The sequence below is a fragment of the Cephus cinctus genome, unplaced genomic scaffold, assembly GCF_000341935.2.
Source record: "Cephus cinctus unplaced genomic scaffold, Ccin1 Ccin1_scaffold1550, whole genome shotgun sequence".
NCBI lineage: Eukaryota > Metazoa > Arthropoda > Insecta > Hymenoptera > Cephidae > Cephus > Cephus cinctus.
This window is the reverse complement of record NW_014333868.1, coordinates 40,401-58,615: the sequence shown is the minus strand read 5'-3', so window position 1 is coordinate 58,615 and position 18,215 is coordinate 40,401. Positions and strand designations below refer to the sequence as shown.

The window sequence follows — 18,215 nt, the reverse complement described above, 5'->3', positions numbered from 1 at the left end:
AAATCTCGTCCACCATTATTAATAATCTACCATTTCCTATTTATCATGTAATCTGGAATTTGTGAAACTGCAGCTGATCAATCGAATCTTATTATGGTAATGGCAGGTGCGCAGAAGCGAATATTTTGCTTCTTGCGCAATACTGCTTTGTCCCTTTTATTAGGTCAAGTGGCAGGAACAATAGACAGCATCTATATGTATATGCCGTTAAGCATAACCCCATTACTATCTTAATCCGTCGCATCCGCGATAACTCTATTCGCTCTTGGCCGCCACTTCCGGTTGCCGGATATTTCACTTTGGTGCATCGGTTTGCGGGTTTCCACGAGCTCTTAACGATTACGTGCTCTCCCAATTATTTTATGCTAATTAATTACCTCATAGAACATTTATTATAACACATTCTCGAACGTAATTAGTATCTAACAGTTAAACCAATCGAATCCACTTTACTACCATAAACAAGCGTAGTTAAGGTAGTTGAACAATTTGCAATAGCATATTGAAGTCGTTACGTACGGCATATTTATTATATCATTACACATTTAATAAATACAGAAATTAATGAATTCATATGTCGTTGGCAATAAATAACTTTGAATTTTCTTATCCCGACTGAGCTAGAAATATACGTTAATCAGTTTAGATTACCTAATTAACTGTTAGCTGCAATGCATTGAATATATACATTTAAAAAATTCTTAACGAGTCAGACACTCTTGTCAGACACGTTGCTACTGATACTTCTATTGCTATCTCTTCTCTGCGCAAATTGCTGCTGCCTTTGATTTCTTCCGGTGTTGCTGCTCGGCATTTCCCGGTCGCTTCCTACTCTCCGCAGACTCGTGTCTCTGTCGTTACGGCCTTTCCCAGACTTATTCTTCGGGCTTACGGGGCCACGTATATTCGAGTAGACTACGTAGACAGCGAGAATACCAACAACGAACATGGCGACTCCGACTCCACTGACGGTTCCAACCTAGAATTTTGTGATATTTTAATATTTTTATTGATCGATGATATAAAACGATCATAGTAGAAATATAATACTGACCATTGTCCACCATTCTGAATCATCCATTTCAGAGACCACAACCCTGGCATCATCTTCGTCTTCCTCACGAAGAATCTTTACTTCCTTAGGCGTAGTGGCACACCCAGTCTTCGAATCTTTGTTATTAATAATAATTTTCTTCACGACTTCCGGTAGAGCATCATGGTCATCATCAATTTTGTCGTCCTTGGATTTTTTACCAGGTGCAGCATCGTCATCTTGATCATCATCGTCGTTATCGTCGTCATCGTCATCTTTCTCGGTTTTCCATATAATCTTAGCAACGTCTTTTTTAACAACTAATTTACCAATGTTCTCCAGGACGCTATCTCGGCTTTTTATGGATAACGACAACGTTCTGGTTGCCTTTTGGGATTCCGCGTTCTGCGCAGACAACGCCTTGGTCAGGGCGCTGTTCCAGTCCGGCAAATTTACCTGATACTTGCACTTCTTCTTCTTGCTGCGAAATCGGCAAAAGAGATCAGGTGTTGCTAATGGGTTTAGCAAGTTCTGCTAATAAAATTAGCAGCAACGAGGAAACGATACTTGTAATTAATTCCGAAGGTTTCGCTTTCCCCGGTAATGAGTACACGTGATCGCAGCTAAACGAATGCATGTTGTATTATATCACTAGCGAGTTAGCCAAGTGCCCTTGGACATCTAGCGGCGAAAGGAAGCATTATTAATTTTTTTTTTCAGCAAAATCTTCGCCCATGCATTTTTTTCTACGCTTCCTTGGATCTCAATAACGTTTAACCAATAACTCAGACGGGTTATGTGTCTCTACGTCAGCTGTACATGTACCTATTATTACTATTACTTACTTCCACGCTAATCACTTACGTAATTACGACAATCAATGTTACACTCAATTATTATCTTACCATGTTGTATCCAGCGCCTTTGCATACACCTCAATGGCGTCCTCCAGCCACCTGACGTCTCTCAATTCCTCCGGATCAAATTTCCCAGCCCCGTTTTCGGCAGCCCACCATCTTGACTGCTCGACCTTAACCTCCAAACCCTCTAGGTCTCTCCTGAGGAGAGAAAATGGATCTCAACACTCTAATATCGTAAAACACTATAAGGTTTCCTGAGCAATTCGATTTCCGACGAAACCTTGAGACGTGTCCTCGACGTTGGGGAAAGCCAGTTGCTCCACGCGGTGAGGAAGAAAAAAAAATATATAATGTGGGATGAAAAAGACAGAAGCGATGAACAGTAAAGCGACGCGTGACATTGTTTACCCAAAATATAAAAAAAAGATGGTATTCCCCAAATACTGGATACTGGAAACTCTTGACAAATGTAATAAGGTAACAATAGTTCAGTGGAAGTGATCTTGTTTCCATATCAGTAATTATGCAATTTTGAATTTCAATAAATTCAAAATATATTTTTTAAATATTTCACTGCCCATTCTATATGGCTGTAGATAATAACGATCGTTAGTTCAACTTCCAGAATTCATGTCAATGAAAGGACAATGGTTTCACGTTTGGTAACCAATTTCTTGTTCAAAGGATCGTTCACTAACACGACCTTCATGGATGAACACGCAACAGTGAACGTTGAACAAATTTTTTAACGCCATTACTATGATTTCACTGTCACGTCACGAACAACAGAGCCGTCCTGAACCACTTAAACACTTACTGCTGTCATTAAAATTTTTATTAGTTATTCAAATCAGTTATTAATCAATTAATTTTACCTGTCATCCTCCAAAAGAAGTATAGTGTTGGTGGAATTAACATGATTTAAATGAGCTTCTAGATTCCCTTCGCTGACCACCAAGACAGTGGCATTAATGGGACTGCTGAAGAAATTAATATCAGGCTTGCCAATATGAATGACCTGAGACGTGAGATCTGTAAAATTATTAATAAAAGGAATGAAGAATTATTAAGTGAATTTATAAGGCTACTGACCTTCATCGTTATCTTGCACCAAGACACAGAGTCCTTTGGCAATGGCGCCCACAGTTAACTTCTTGGCAATATTTTGTATGTCATCATCATTCTCCTTATCAACATTAGCTACCAGTGTGAATGATTTCCATTTGAGAGCATTTATGACTTGGAGAGTAGCCTAATGACGCAAGGGAACAGTACGGATAAATAAGTTTATTGTAATCTTGAAATTTAACTAATCTAATGATTAATAGTTATTGATTTTACCTGTACTATGTAATTGTCTGATTCCTTGGCAAGGTAATGTAAATATGGGGAATTCGATCCCTTCCTTACAATATGTGGGATCTTTAAGACTGAAGTAACTTTCTGTACAGCCTCGGCATTGGTCGCAGTATCCGGACCGATGATACCTGAAGTATAATGATCTTTAAATTTAAATTGATTTGATGATAAATAAATTAAGGTGTAGACTGATTAATTTGCAGAAACCGGTAACACTCATAGGGTGAAAAAAAATGATCTCGGTCAGGGTCAAAAAACCTTTCGCCGTGAAATCATTAATAGATTGTCACACTGCCGCTTCCTGATTTTTATGAAAGGTCGCCTCGTACAGGCAGGAAATCTTGTTTAAGTCACCTTCCGTTTGGTACTAACCCAAGTAATGAGGCGGCTGTAAGCAATTAATGTCCGCCCAAACCAATGCTTTCATCGCTGCCTTAAGAGCACCTGCTATGCTGCCACAAGTGTCTAGAACGGCCATTTCTAAAAAAACAAAAATGAATTCATCAGTACAAGGATAAAGAACGATGATTACCTCTGTGATGAGTTCTTACCTAATTTAAATCCGTTGGTCCGGTTATTGTGCGCGTCTGTCAGGAATTTTGCTGCCTCGTAAAGAAGAACTCCTTTGGTAGAGACTTTATGGCAAGACGCATCGTTATGAACACCCGTTAGAAGAGATATCTGAGCACGTGAATTGCACTCGGTTTTACCACCGCAAGTGCAAGCGGCTAAAATAACAAAAATAACGAAACGGACGTAGAACTTAGCCATATTTTTTGTTTCAATAAAAGAATTTTTTAAATTTAACACTCAACGGTACAATGATAATTATAATACTGTTACACCGTTTTGTTATTACGTCATTGTCAGTGTCAGTGCGATACACTCATTGTCGAACTGTTAAATATTTTGATGACGTAATCAAAATATTTGTCAAGGGTGTCTAAGATTTTTTAGGGATACTTTTAATAAAGAAGAAAGCTCTTGGAAGCTTCTCTTGACACTGTGGACCTTGGTATTGAAAATCGTCTCTTTATAAGGAAGCCTCTGTCACGTGCATAATGTATTTCTAGGGTTTTAATGGAGGTCGCCGCGACTGGACAGTTGTTCTCAAAATATATTTTAATAACATTAACCAACATTAACCTTATTGGATTAGAATAAGGAATTATTGACTTTTAAGAAATAAATATTGTTACAAATTTTTGTAAAAGTTATTTCATTATAATTACGTATTATATTAAGAGTGCTTCTTTGTACGGGAATTAAGAAAAATAGCTAGACTATTTTTCTTCCTGTTTTGAGAACCTACCCTTTACGGGTCTTAGGGCATTTAAGGTGATTAGAATATAGGTATGTGTTAGAAGCTCGTGAAGCAGATTTGAATCTAGTTGCACAATGAGAAATTACACGACTTATTACTCCGTGATTATAAACAACTACACTGTCATTAAAGTTGAACTACTTTACGTACTTTAAATCGGTTATATGATTCTAGAGTCACCTTTCGCCATTACTGTAAAGCACTGTCTACTATACCTGTATGCATCATTAGCGTCAGTCGTTTGAACTCGTATACAGGCTATCCTACGCAAAGTCCAGTAATTATTTAATTATGTATACATAGCTAGCTATCAATGATAACGTAGTGTACTTAGTGTGCGCAGTTATCTCGAGAGTACTTATTAGACAATCTAATGAAATTATGATTCTTTTTTTTTTAAACACACCTGTTTTTACGTTATGTAATTACTTTAATATACCATACTATATCAAGTGACATTTGCTATAATTATTGCTAAAAAAAGAAATATGGACTTTCTTATTCTAACGCGCCTACTGTTAGCGGCCTTGCGAATTGTCCAGTTAGTACCTGGTTTCCTCCCACAGAGCGCGCTAAAAGCGACAAATCGTTCGAGCGAACGAAGCCTAATAATGTCAATAGAAATTAGTGAGACTTTTAACGAAGATACATAAAAATATATAAGGTAATTCCTCTATCTCTCTTATCAAATAAAACATTACGCCCTGTGGGAAACGAATCAGTTTATATAAGTCATAAAAAGAAATCGATAATTTATCGCATGTAGGTAAAGAACCATAAGAAAGTTATTATTTTCAGTCAATTGGAAAGGAAGACTTCACGGCGCCATTTTAATCCGATATCAATAAGATAACGTTATTTATTGTAATCCTAAAAGTTTATACTGAAATAATTGTTTGTAACGTACAAAGTTTAAGAAAGCAGTTACAATCTGATGAATGAAATTTTTTTTCTAGAGTCAGGCGCAATTATTTATATCGTAATTGGGATGAGTGAATTATTATTCTAAATTTTGTTTACCTTTTTCCTTGCTTCTTTTCTTGTTACGGCGGCCAAATCTCTATTCTTGCTCGATGTTGACCTTCCCGGCCATATAGACACGCATTATGGCGAATAGAGTGGTGCCAGCTCTAAAAGGTCCACCCGCTGACAACATCGTCCAACCATACTGGTTTTGTGTCCCTTTTGTGTTTGCTCTCCAATAGTTGTATACCAGGAGACACAGAAGCTCACTCGTGCCAATCCAGATAAGTGTGTGCTTACTTATCGGAACGTCACAGGATACGAGGTTAGTGTTAACAATAGTTAGAAGGATATTTAACACGGAATTCAACGCAATTTTCATATAAACACTGTCACTGATATTTAGGTAAAATGTCACTTGAAAACGATTGAACGAATACTTTGATAATTTTTGGACGATTCGTTTGTGCGTCAATGAAGCAAAATTTGTCCGTATATTTTTATTGGAAAGAATTAATTGGGTTGGCATTCGTCAGACAGAAAGTCTTAACGATTCTAATTTATGTCTCCCCGACGGGCAGTTACGGAATTCCTTGTGTCTGGTTCGTTTATTAATTAGGTTTAATTAGCTGCGACGAACCGACAGTCAGGAGATCGTGAAACGTAAAGAGAATCTTCCCGGTTAATGTAAATTCCGAAAAGTACTAGCTGAATTTTCCGTACGAGCTTGAGTTATGGGACGATGGAATCCTCGAACGACGTATGTATTCACCATCTTTGCGTTAAGAGTCACTGTCAGTTGTACATTTTTGACACGAGTTCTTAACTAACCACCAAGCCTTGAACGGATATCGGTATTCGCGATAGTTAATAACTGAAGGAAATTGCGAGGTACACCAGCCAAGAGAAACAACTGTTAATGCGATATAATTTCTTTTGCTGTTGCCGGATTCAACAATTTTATGAAACTGCTCTGGCAGCCATTTTCGTAAAATGAAGCGGAGCAGACGAAAGAAACGTCATTCTGCCAACGGAGAGACAGGAAATTTAAAGATACAGAATAATGAGTGTCCTGGCGGTTGGCGCGAAATTTAAAAATAAACGCGTGATGACTTTGAGCCTTGGAAAAATAAGTGGAAAAGCTAGTTTACGACGATCCAGCTTTTTCCGGTGCTGTTAACCAGGAAGCGTGCACACGGTACACAGAATATTAAACAACCTCTTCCCAGGCCGACAATACCGACTCTCGCCCCCGCTTAACTCGGTTTCCCTAATTTCTGCGTAATTAGTCAAATTGATTAAGCGATATATTAACTGTGTTTAGACGAACGTTAAACGCGAAGTATACATTGCCTAAATTATTTTCACTATTAAAAAATTTACTTTTTTAATTATTTCATATATTTTTTTAATTAACCTTCCATAATCGTCTCTTCGGGTAAAACACGTAATATTTCCATAATCTATTTAAAAAATTCCAAGCTTCTGTATCTTAGAAGAAGAACTTATTTTCTTCCACTGCACCCACGCAACTGCCAACGACACAAATTACTGCTGCATCCTTTCTACTTGGTCAGTAAATTCAGCCAGTACGTGGAATTCTTACAAAATCAATACCCAATCATCATCCACGTCTAAGTAGACGTGAACGGCCGTACGATAATCCGTTAATGATGATAATATCTTTCCAATAATAAGTCGAATTACTCTCAACTATCACTTGAAATTAGAACAAGGATCTACGTTCTGATAAACTCATGTGTTTGCAGCAGTTGAAACTTTGGTGCAGTGTAGAGATAAGGCGAGCGTTATTATTAAATATTATTATTATAATGTGATTGAATGGGGTAATAGAAGTAATTAGATATGTATTACAAATTTAGTAATTAAATATATTGATTTTCAAAAGATACTAACAGGTCGTTCCATTCAAAATTTTCCTTAAGGGACAGATACTTTGACAGGACATGACAGTTTTGTTAACAACGCGTAGAAGAAATTGTCAGCATTATGTTCGAGCGTGGAATGTCCGTAGAACATTTAACGGGAGCCGACGCGTTGGCTATCAGTGGTAAATCAATGAAGAGACGAGGCGACGAGAAAAAGCAAAGAGATAAAGAGACACGCGGTCCGGGAACTGCTGGGAATAAATTTCATGTGATTTACGACGTCGACCGTTTTCCACATTTTGTTTCGCCCGGTATTTTTGCACGGCTCGCACCGGCGTTCCAATAGAAGTTGCCAAATAAAAAAATGGACTCATCGAGCGTGCGTATCCCTCCGACCCACCACGTAATTCGCCCCTTAAGCTGCTGTATCCATTCTTCATGTAGACCTCAAAGAAAAATTCCAGTTTCAAATCGCGCTCGGTAAACGAACAACTGCCAGGGAACGCGACTATCCTAGAATAATATTGCTTTGGCACAATTAACAAGGATATATTTAGAATCGACATTCGGTACTTTAACGTCCAGTCAAACACATTTAGTAAAAATATTTATAACGCATTAGTTATTGAACCAGCAAAGTCCATTCAACGGCCGTTTCACATACGTCAATTTTTAAACGAGAACGGCGCATGCGCAGAAGTCAAAGATCCACCTAGCCTTCGTAATCCTTCGCGAATCCAATACGACGCATCGAAAAGGAATGAAAAAGTGAAAAACCCCACTCGTAAAACGTCCCTAGAGATACACGAGGGGTGGTTATAGAATTTGCATGAATACATAAAAATAAGACGTAGTACCTGACCACGATGAACATCTCGAGGTATTAAGTAAACCAAGGGAATAGAAGCAGGACGAGGCAAGGGAAGAATATCCGGTAGGATTTACATTAATTTTTTATTTACTTAACTTCATTTGAGTCATCCCCCGTTTACGAGATAAAGACAGTCATAAGTAACGTACTCTGTTCAAAGACTTTTGGTCGTACGTCAAAAAGGCGTTTATAGGTTATGAAGAACAAGTCGAAAAGAAACATTAATTCTGTCATGTAATTAAGATCGGTTCTCATAAATATTTTCTAAAAATGACAAACAAGATGCATTATAGATACGTATTCATAGGAACGACCTCTTTAATGTTGTCTGGTATTATGCCAAAACTTGATTAATGCTCCTCGCTAACAAGAGACACGAATACATACGAATTAGACGGTTATAGTTATTCGTCCAACCATAACGATTTTACGTGTAGTTTATTTCACATGACAAGAGCTGGTTACGCTATTCTAAAACCCTATGGTTTCCTCTGCCTGTATGGTTACATATGTGGACATCTATGACATGTATGCTCTACAGGCATCAGGTTTGGCTGGGATCCAAAAGGGAGGCATCGGACTTGGCCAGCGCCTTTCTAAGCCAAGCAAACTTCAAGCACGAGACCAGAGTTTAATCTTGACGTTTTACACATTCGCCACCTCGCATAATTCATAATCGATTTCACGCCGGGACGCACTGCTGCTCTGCGATATAACGGGTGAGATAGGAATATTATATTACGATGAATTTTAATGGCATAGCTTTTGCCAAAATATTCTACTTGTATATCTGTATGTCAACGCTCTGGACGGAGAGAGAGGGAGGCCATGTTTATTATCGTTGCTAGATTTATTTTTATACAATCAGAACTTTTATCTGGACTCCTTGCTTTATAGTTGATTAATGGTCTCTGGTGTATCAGGCCTATCGTAGAATACTCAGCCGGGTGATAGTTATCGAGAGGAGGGAAAAAATAAAGATTCTGAAAAAAAAAATAAGGAAATGGCATTAATCTTGGAAATGAGTGTGTTCTTTGAATCGAATAATTTTATATTGAAAAATTTTTTTGTTTCATTTAATGCGTTCAGGGTAGCTGGACGGTATTTATGGAATTATTAAATTATTTAAGCTCACTCGTATGGTTTATTGTTCTCTGATTTTTAGACTCCTGGAAACTTCCCATTCGCTCTGCATTATTCGTCACAGGGCCGTCACGACGTTATTACTCAAACTGGCGTGTGACCAACAGCAACAGTGACTCTTCTCTTAAAAGCAACGAAGAACAATTTCCAGGAAGCTACCGAGCAGTTGTCAGCAGGTCGATTTTGACTTGTTCATATTTTTCCTTTTTCTTTGTTATATCGTGAAATACCAAGTAGTCTCCGGGATTTCTTGGAAGATCGCGTAAAAACGATAACGATACGCATGTCGAGATTATTAAGGAGGTCAGAAAAATTCTAGGATATAACGGACGGGGACGAAGGGATCTTAGGCAGAGTAGGAACGGGAAGTGACGTCAGATGAAATTCCTGGTGCTGAGGGAATGACGCTGCTGATATCGGAGAACGATCATTTGCTCGTAAATGGTATTTCGGGATTTTTATCATTTTTTTTTAAATGTAAATTTAAACGAGGATTTTGCAATTTCTTTAACGCGAACTATGACCTCAAAGATATCAGGAAAAAGACAGATAGGGGAAACTGGATCCAGATTCCTGGTCGAATCCCGACTGATTTTTACGAACAGGAGGAAACTTTTACCCAGAGTCAATTACCTTATTCGTACTGGCTGAAGATATAAATTCCTTATTTGGCGTTTACGAGGAAAACTTTGTTTCCTGTCGCAAATCAGAATATAGCGAAAATTATGAGTTCGAGATGTCTTCGACTAAGATAAAATTTGTTTAGTACTATTGATAAAGTTGCTTCTTTTTTTTTGTTTGTCAATGATATATAAGCTAAAAATATAAATTGTACAATTAATTCTTAGAAGTTACCTATCGGCACGTCTGTCTTTCAAATTTTCGTTATTTAACGACTTTTCAATGTTAATCCTTCTTTCTGGCAGATTCTCATGAATTTTGGAGTAAATCGGTAAATCGGTAAACCTTCTTGACGGACTTCATTCCGCAAGGATTATTCGACCGTGAATGGATTAGCGAGGCCTCGTTTTCGTTCGCTTCTTTTTCGTGCTTCCCTTTTATCGTATAAGCACATATGAATAGCCAGTATATATGTATATAAACACGTGTAAATATCACATATCTTCATTAAACTTTTCACTTTCCGCCAATATCTAATCTCATCAAGCAGGGCATTTAGTTACGCGTCACGGTGTATTACGGTAAATATTTGATAAGTTCATGCGGGGTGCGATGATGAACCTGGGCGTGGCTTAATTTTGTGTTCTTTCGCGTCTTTACCTCATTTTCTTGTTCTTGTGTCTCCTTCGAAAGAATTACGTAAAAAGAAAAGAGAGCAGGTAAGACAAGAATGATTTGAGGTTAATGTAAGAAATTGGTAAGTATCAAGTGAAAAGAATGACAATGAAAATTAGCGACGAGATGTGAATGCGCCTTTTACTTTTCCGACCTCCTGTCTTTCGCGTATCTTATACATACCCTGGATATATACGTTTCAGCCTACGTGAACGTCCACGTACACCTTCTCCGTCAAGGTGACGACGCACTGATAGTTTTCGTCGACGTTGACAACGCTTGGACTACGGGCTGATTCACAAGAATTATCAAAATCGGTCTAATAAAAGACAGAGTGAAAATAGCGCGGTTTTGTCAAGCTTATAAATATCGAGGGACGACGACGCCCTGACGACAAATCGAAATCAGCATCGGCGTCCATGAACAATTCTTGCCGCTTGTATCTACGCGATAGTTCAAAATTTATGCGTCGTCTCCCTTTTCCATGTCAATTTTACTTTTCATTCGGTCGACCCTCTTTTCCTTGTGTCGCATATATATTTACACGGAAGAACGTATTGAAAATGCCTAATAACGTAGAGCAATTTCACACGCGATTTCGTAGCCGACGTGACGCCAGAACGAAATAAATACATTTTCCGAAAGCGTCGCTAAATCCCCATTTCGAATTAAGCGTCGCCACATACTGCCAATTTGGTTGTTTTCGCCTTTGTTTCAGACACACGGGAGAATGTTCTACCGCAAATTTCAACTAAAACCCACCCAATTAACGTTGGGGTTTAATACCAGTTGCGACTTTACCTTTTCAAACGTAGTTGCGGCGTCTTGACACCTGGACAACAGTGGCGCCACCGTCGTTCTCCGTAACGTCAGGTTTCACCGACGCCTCGTAGTCTCGAACGCTTAATAGTTTGTTCTACACTCCGCATTGTCGTCAGAAATTTACAAGGGGATGGAGAAACATTCAGGCACTCCAGAGGGGTTTTAGGGGTTCAAAAGTTTATGTGAATTGTCTGGAGTAATATGCATACTTTTAATGAGGTTAGGCTGGATGACGGGATACGGCAACCTGAGAGAGTGAAAGAAGCGACAGCAGTTCGATAAATCTTCAAGTCACTATGGCCGTATGTAAAAAGCACATAACTCAAGAGACTATATCTCTCTTTATCTTTTAGCTAGCTCTCTCGCGTGATATACAACTGGATAAATATAATACAGAAGGCGTCTCGACGCTGATGAGCACATACCTAAAAGCTCCATCAGATATGCTTATGTTGAAATTTAGCTCGGGAAAACTTTTTGTTTTGTTTACTACGTCGACTTTTCATGCATAAGTTCACTCTTGATTGTTCCTTTTCTATGGTACTGTCCTCATGCATACTCCTTTCTTACTTTCTAGACGATTCCGTGTTATGCATCCTCGTGCAGGGTGCACTAGCAGATTATATTGCGGAATTGGCAGAACCCGGCGCCGGATATCTCCTTGAACTAAAGTAATCTCGTCGGCTGACTGGCTGACTGTGTTCCTGCACGACTGGCTAACTTTAATGGAAGGACTTGTATTATCTTATTTCGTTATTTTGCTATTTCTCTTTGCGGAAAATGTAAGTCACTAGTTCCAAGAGAAGTTCAACTTGTTGGTACAAACATTCAGTTCTAAATTGTAATCCTAGAGTGCGCTTATAGTTACTTTGAACTTTTTTTTTCCTCAGCCACGATGCATTCGGACGAAATTAATATACAGGAGTCCTGGTTCACATACGACAGAGACTGTCAAAATTGGCGTGACGACTGTCGCTATTTTCTAACACACGTACGACGTCAATGGTGCGTCATTTCCTGCTGACCTACGTCCCTTCCACGCAATCATGATAATAATTGATTTGAGGCTGCGAAAAAATTTCATGAAAATTGATGTGAGTTTAGACATATTACTATGTTTCTCTTATATATAAATGTATGAGTATACATCTTTGGTTGAACAGAAGGACCGCAACTTCCTGAAAAAAAAAAAAAAATAGCGACGCGACGCCCACGAGATATAAATTGCAATTATATAGATAAATCGTTGTTGAGTTTAACTGAAGGCGTTGCTTTGATCCGCCGACGAATACGACGTCAAACATTTCTCAGAGTTACATTCCGCCGTTATAGAAAATCTTTAAAATTTCATAAGCGTCTACAAATTGTTTAACCCACGAGTCCTGTCGATCCTTTACACCGTAATTAATTTATTCCCAACGGGTAAACTCGATACTGTTTCAATGGGTTTAAATTCATTCGCACATTTTCCACGATTCCTAAGCTCCACTGTGATTCTCCACGTGAAGTGGCAATTCGAGTACTCTCCGGTATCTCCCAGCATCCTCCGCAGTTCTGAAAGCATTGCAAATCGAAAGCAAGAAAATCCCTCGAAAGAATATGTAGAAATATGTATGAATATTTCAGATGCACAGAGCCATCAATGCTGACGTCATCCGTAAATACATCCGAAGACGGTGCAGTGTTCTTGCACGTATGCAATTTCAAGAATTCCACGTGAGATTGAGAAACAGAGAAACAGGCTGGTATCTGCGTAGAAGAAGAAAATGTCGGACTGCACGGATCTCAGGTGACTTTCTACAACATCATTGGCTATAGAGGAGACACTTGCGGATGACAGGAGAGAAATGATTTGGCTTGTCAGTAAATCAGTCAGTATATCAGCAACGTGACTTGCTAACAGCAATTCTGTCTTCGCTGGCACTGCTGGTAACGTATAATCTTCTTCTTATTCTTCTTAGATAATCCATGGTGTACATTCACACGCACGTCATCGCCAGCCTCTACTTTATGCTACCAAGCATCCCGAAGACCAAGAGGACGTACTGCTAGGTGAACAGGAACGAGAGAACAACGTGACGAAGAGTCAACGTGTCTGACGAACGGAAGGCGTCCCGCGGTATTGTTCGCGCAAGCGCAATCGACTGATATCCTGAATACTCAACTGGTTTGAGTCGGTCTGGCGCGCCGACGAAACCGACGATCAGTCTAGCGTCACGATTCGCGCGTCGCGGTTGCAAGTCCGCCTTTAACAGGGGATAATTATAAAATTAAGACAGAAAGGGGAAGGATAACAGTTGTCTAGAGGGATTTTGAAAAACTTAACAAAATCATAACGAGCTTCATCGTGATATTTTTTTGGGGAATAATCGAAATGGAACGAATCAAAGATAAATAATGTTTAATGTATATTTATGTGGGAGTAACAATTTCACATAATCATTAATCCCATACGTTTGTCAGTCGAGTATGAATATCTTTGTGTTTATTAATTTCTGCTTCTCATATTTCGGTTTTGGTACCAGCAACTCAGTCGACATGTATATACGGTTATTCAGGACTGTCGTATCACCTGAAGATGGTTCTATCGTGGGAGCTGATGGAAATCAAATGAACAGAACTATCTTCAAGTGGTGCAATAGTTCTGAATAACCGTGTATCTAGGTGCTATGTATAAAGACTTCTTGTAAACTATAGACTTTATCGGTTTGCGAGTGGATATTTTACTATATATGACATTTGTTTTATTCTTATATAATAACAGCATCGGTTACCGGCAATTTTGACAATTATTATTCCGCCTGCGAGCTCGTGTCGAAAATTATTATCACTTTTAACGTCCATTATTCGGTCGACCTTCGAGAACCCACTAATTCTTAAACAACGCAAAGGCCGAAGAATTCCTGAAAATATGTTTGCAGAAATAAGAAAAGAAATAAGCAAAATTAAACGTATCGAATTGTAAAGGCTGTCACTAGGATGTGAAAGTCGCGAGGTAACTCTCTATTGGAATTTAACGTTTTCTCTAGTACAGATTCGCCATAGAACTTGTCAATATCGCTAAAACAGCCCGTCCTACATATTTTGCGACTGTACGTACATATCTATTTTCTAGCATATACCTTGTTTCTCAAATGCGTATCAAGTCCAGTCGACGCCAAGCAGAAAAGTTTCTCTAAGTAATCGCGAGGATTTATGCGACTCGAGCTCCATCGGCCATTATTTATTTTAGGGCCAGTATGTTTCCACGTATACATACGTTATACACGCAGTACGGAATCGTTCGGAATTGTTATAGGAACTGTCCAGAGAATCGAGAAAGAAAAACTTAAAGCCCTGTCAATCGTTGTGTCACTTATAAAATTTGCAAACTGTCATCCATTGCCAATTGTCACAACGAATAGACCAGTTACTTAAGATAGTCAATGACAACCGATAACGTCGTCCAACCGATTGACCTGGATATCCAACTTAAATTAATATCAATGCTCCTAGATGTAAGCGAACGTGCTAAAGAGAATTAGAGCTAAGGGTTAATCGATGTTAATCGAAGGTGTCAAAGATGAGAGAGAAGTGTTGCGAATTTAAAGCATTCCATAACGTGCCGTCGATCGGTCTCTTAACAAAGTTCAAACATTTCATCAATTTAATTAGCACTTGTCAGGAGCCCAAAGATTCTCCTCGCTATAAATTACGCTCGATCAAGATCGATCGATTAATTCGTTTAATGGATACAGGAATGTCTTATTAATTGAAGAATTCCGGCGATACTCTCGTGCAGAATTACAAGAGCCGAACACTAGTGCGTCAATAGTCGTCAGTGCGGATTGGCGTTTCGAGAACTCAGTGACGCGCACAACTTAATTTATGCACGATACAATTGAAACTCTAATTATTAAAACAATCGACAACGTGACTGCGAAATGTGTGTTAATGACAGTGCGACAGTCAAATTAATCAAGTGTTTCAAAATCATCCTATCAAATCAATATCCACAGTGTGTGAGGAGCATATAGGTGCAAGCAATATTATATGCATGAGCGATCACTTTGATCCTCATGAGGTGCACTAATTAGAAATTAATCCTTAACATGTTTTATGCCCTAAATCAGTAATACAGAGTGAAGATAATTGAACTTTAATCAATATAAATGTTGTCAACAATGTCAGCGGTCGCTCTGGAACTAAACTCGTCCTATTACACGACGGTAGCAGGCTCGAGTTCCGCCGACGATTTCTCAGGTAACTGAATGAAGGAACAATAATAAGTAATACACCCCGTAACAATAGGAATCCTCAAATACAATATTTGTTTTTTAACTTCTAGTCTCAACGACAGATTCGGCCAACTCAACATCAGCGTCCTACATGCTGCCTGCCTATATCCGTATAACATCCATGGTGGCCTGTATAGTCGTCATGGTCCTGGGAGTGGTTGGAAATCTTATGGTAAGTTGACAGGTCACATGGCACGTGCCGATAAGGGAAATGGCTTCTGAAAAAGAGGCACGTGGTGGGCAGATATTTTAAGAAAGTATATATTTGGCTTAGAAATACAAAGTAAGAATTAGACGGCGTATCGGGGATACACAGTTGGCACGTGTCAATTAGATTTGACAGCTGTCATGAGATCCGTGACAGAGGAGCCAATCCTACAGAGGACGGTTATTATCGGTCACCCGATTTGGCTCGGCGTTACGTCTGTCCTTGTCTAGCGCACTTTATCGTCAATGGATCTGTCTCTCTCGCACTCGCGGCCGGTATAGGAAAGTCGAAAAATTTGAGCATCCGGTCCTCTTCTTTTTTTTTTATCGATCAATTACTGACTTAGCTTCCTAATGGATACGTCGGAGTTACTGCTTGCTTTTTGAATAGAGTGACTGAATGACAACCGCTAAATTGTTACTGGTGTCTTTGAGCTGGCTGGTTGTGTTATCTGAGCTATGTCTGATTTTGACATTTTTGTTTGTTTGTACAGGTACCACTTGTTGTACTGAGAGGCAAGGACATGAGGAACAGCACGAATATATTCCTGGTGAATCTCAGCGTGGCTGATCTCTGCGTTCTGCTTGTCTGCGCGCCTACGCTCCTCGTGGAGGTGAACTCGCTGCCGGAAGTCTGGCGTCTAGGGGAACATATGTGTGAGTAGAATTGATATGGATACTTGATAAGATGTCGGTGCATGCTCTCAGGTATCTACTGGGTAGCTACCGCATACCGGATTCGCCGTATTTCCTATTGGGATTTCTCTAAGCGTTCACAGGCTCTTATATATATGTATACTATAGGGGTTGGATATGGCATTTAGGCGTCTGGGTTTTATGGGCCGAAAACTACTTGACGACGGCCCTTCGCTTTGACGACGTTCTTCCACTTCCCTTTCACATTCTTCGTCCCCTTTCGCCCTCTTACTACTTACCGAGACACTTGGGTGCTCTTAATACCAACAGAATGCAAGCGCCATTTCTCTACTTCGCGTATAGGAATATGTGTACAGTGGATGCTGAAGCGTGCTTAAGAGAAATTTCTCTGTAGCAACTTAGTATGATAGTTGGCGTAAGAGCCACCACCGTTCCGATGGCGCTCATTTCCTTAATGATTTTACCTGGATACAAAAAAATTCCATCCCTTCAGGTATAATAATATAGTAGCATATAGTAGCTTGTATAGCAGTCTGGTAAAAAAAAAAACGATATACCATGAAGCTCCAGTTGTTGCCTCGGAAGAGTTTGCGATTCGTACGACGTCCATTTTCTTGTTGATTTTATACAGGAACAAAATTAGAGGGTGTGCAACTCATTGGGTACAGTAAAATCACCGTAGGTAATGGGTCAGTGTGTATCAAATAGACTCTCTCACTTCCGAACAAACCGTAAACGTCATCTTGACGATTGTCACCTCAGCATTTCCGTTCGCCGTATCTTCATTTCCAGGGCGTTAAAGCCGCAAGAGGAAAGGGTAAAAAGAAAGAAAAAAAGTGAACTTAAAAATAAGTCCCATCGTAAATTGCCGCCCCGATCCTCCTCAAGAATTTAGTTACTCTCCCGACGATATATATACGGCTGACTCGTTTATCGGCATCTTTGATTTACGTGATCTGACAGAAAGATTGCGTCTCGTGTATCGCCGTCTTCGCGCACTGGGACTAGTAATTCCCATAGTGACGTGTTATTCTCGCCTTCGATTACCCGTAGCCATGGGGAACTCCATGACGAGATGAAATTGGGAAGGAATTAGAGAAAGCAGTGAAAGTCACTGCTCATGATATATTCATCTACGATTGACCGTAACGAGACTGTCCTTCGCGGATGCGCATTAAACATATATATTTTTCAATTGAATTCCCTCGTGCACATACTAATTATATATACATATATTATTCACTGTACATAAGTCTTCCTAATGGTTTCAAGTCCCTGTATATCGCTACGTGCCTTGTACGCTGGTTAACTCGTATATACCAAACTATACAGTTTTCTACCTATACCATTAACGGCGAATTTGCATGGCGTGTTAGAACCATGGCTTACAAGTTACTCCCGTGTCTCCACGTAGGCATGTACACGCTTACTTGAGGCATGTAGGCATCTGGGCATATTACGTACACTATTACTATACAGATACAACTATGTGTTCGGCATACCTTACCAGCACC

General features: G+C 39.3%; 2 protein-coding genes across 23 annotated transcripts in view; one reads left to right on the top strand and one right to left on the bottom strand.

The window, feature by feature from the left end:
• Nucleotides 1-369: 369 nt before the first annotated feature.
• LOC107273245 lies at nt 370-4,272 on the bottom strand. Its single transcript, XM_015751227.2, has 8 exons — nt 3,804-4,272; nt 3,625-3,732; nt 3,235-3,380; nt 2,986-3,145; nt 2,769-2,925; nt 1,939-2,091; nt 1,055-1,514; nt 370-979 (listed from the first exon to the last, which is right to left on the bottom strand). Exons 1-8 carry the CDS (start codon nt 4,021-4,023, stop codon nt 710-712), a joined length of 1,674 nt encoding a protein of 557 aa, XP_015606713.1. The 5' UTR covers nt 4,024-4,272; the 3' UTR covers nt 370-709.
• Nucleotides 4,273-5,707: 1,435 nt separating this feature from the next.
• LOC107273246 (growth hormone secretagogue receptor type 1) overlaps nt 5,708-18,215 on the top strand; it is a 35,064-nt gene continuing 22,556 nt past the window's right edge. For 2 of the 22 annotated variants that reach the window (XM_015751235.2, XM_025090564.1), the window contains exons 1-11: nt 5,708-5,864; nt 8,841-9,018; nt 9,465-9,618; nt 11,457-11,862; nt 12,138-12,342; nt 12,451-12,654; nt 13,187-13,431; nt 13,522-13,679; nt 15,056-15,802; nt 15,888-16,009; nt 16,539-16,701. In XM_015751235.2, the coding sequence (XP_015606721.1) occupies nt 15,712-15,802; nt 15,888-16,009; nt 16,539-16,701 (376 nt within the window). In that variant the 5' untranslated portion in view covers nt 5,708-5,864; nt 8,841-9,018; nt 9,465-9,618; ... (4 more) ...; nt 13,522-13,679; nt 15,056-15,711. The other 20 variants (XM_025090551.1, XM_025090549.1, XM_025090546.1 and 17 more) reach the window with 20 other exon arrangements.

Bases quoted from the DNA above. Each gene is read 5' to 3' on its own strand.
- LOC107273245 (XM_015751227.2), bottom strand. From the start codon at position 4,023: ATGGCTAAGTTCTACGTCCGTTTCGTTATTTTTGTTATTTTAGCCGCT. The intron at 1,515-1,938 runs GTAAGATAATAA...CCGATTTCGCAG, and splicing joins AAGGCGCTGGATACAACATG to CAAGAAGAAGAAGTGCAAGT. The intron at 980-1,054 runs GTCAGTATTATA...ACAAAATTCTAG, and splicing joins ATTCAGAATGGTGGACAATG to GTTGGAACCGTCAGTGGAGT.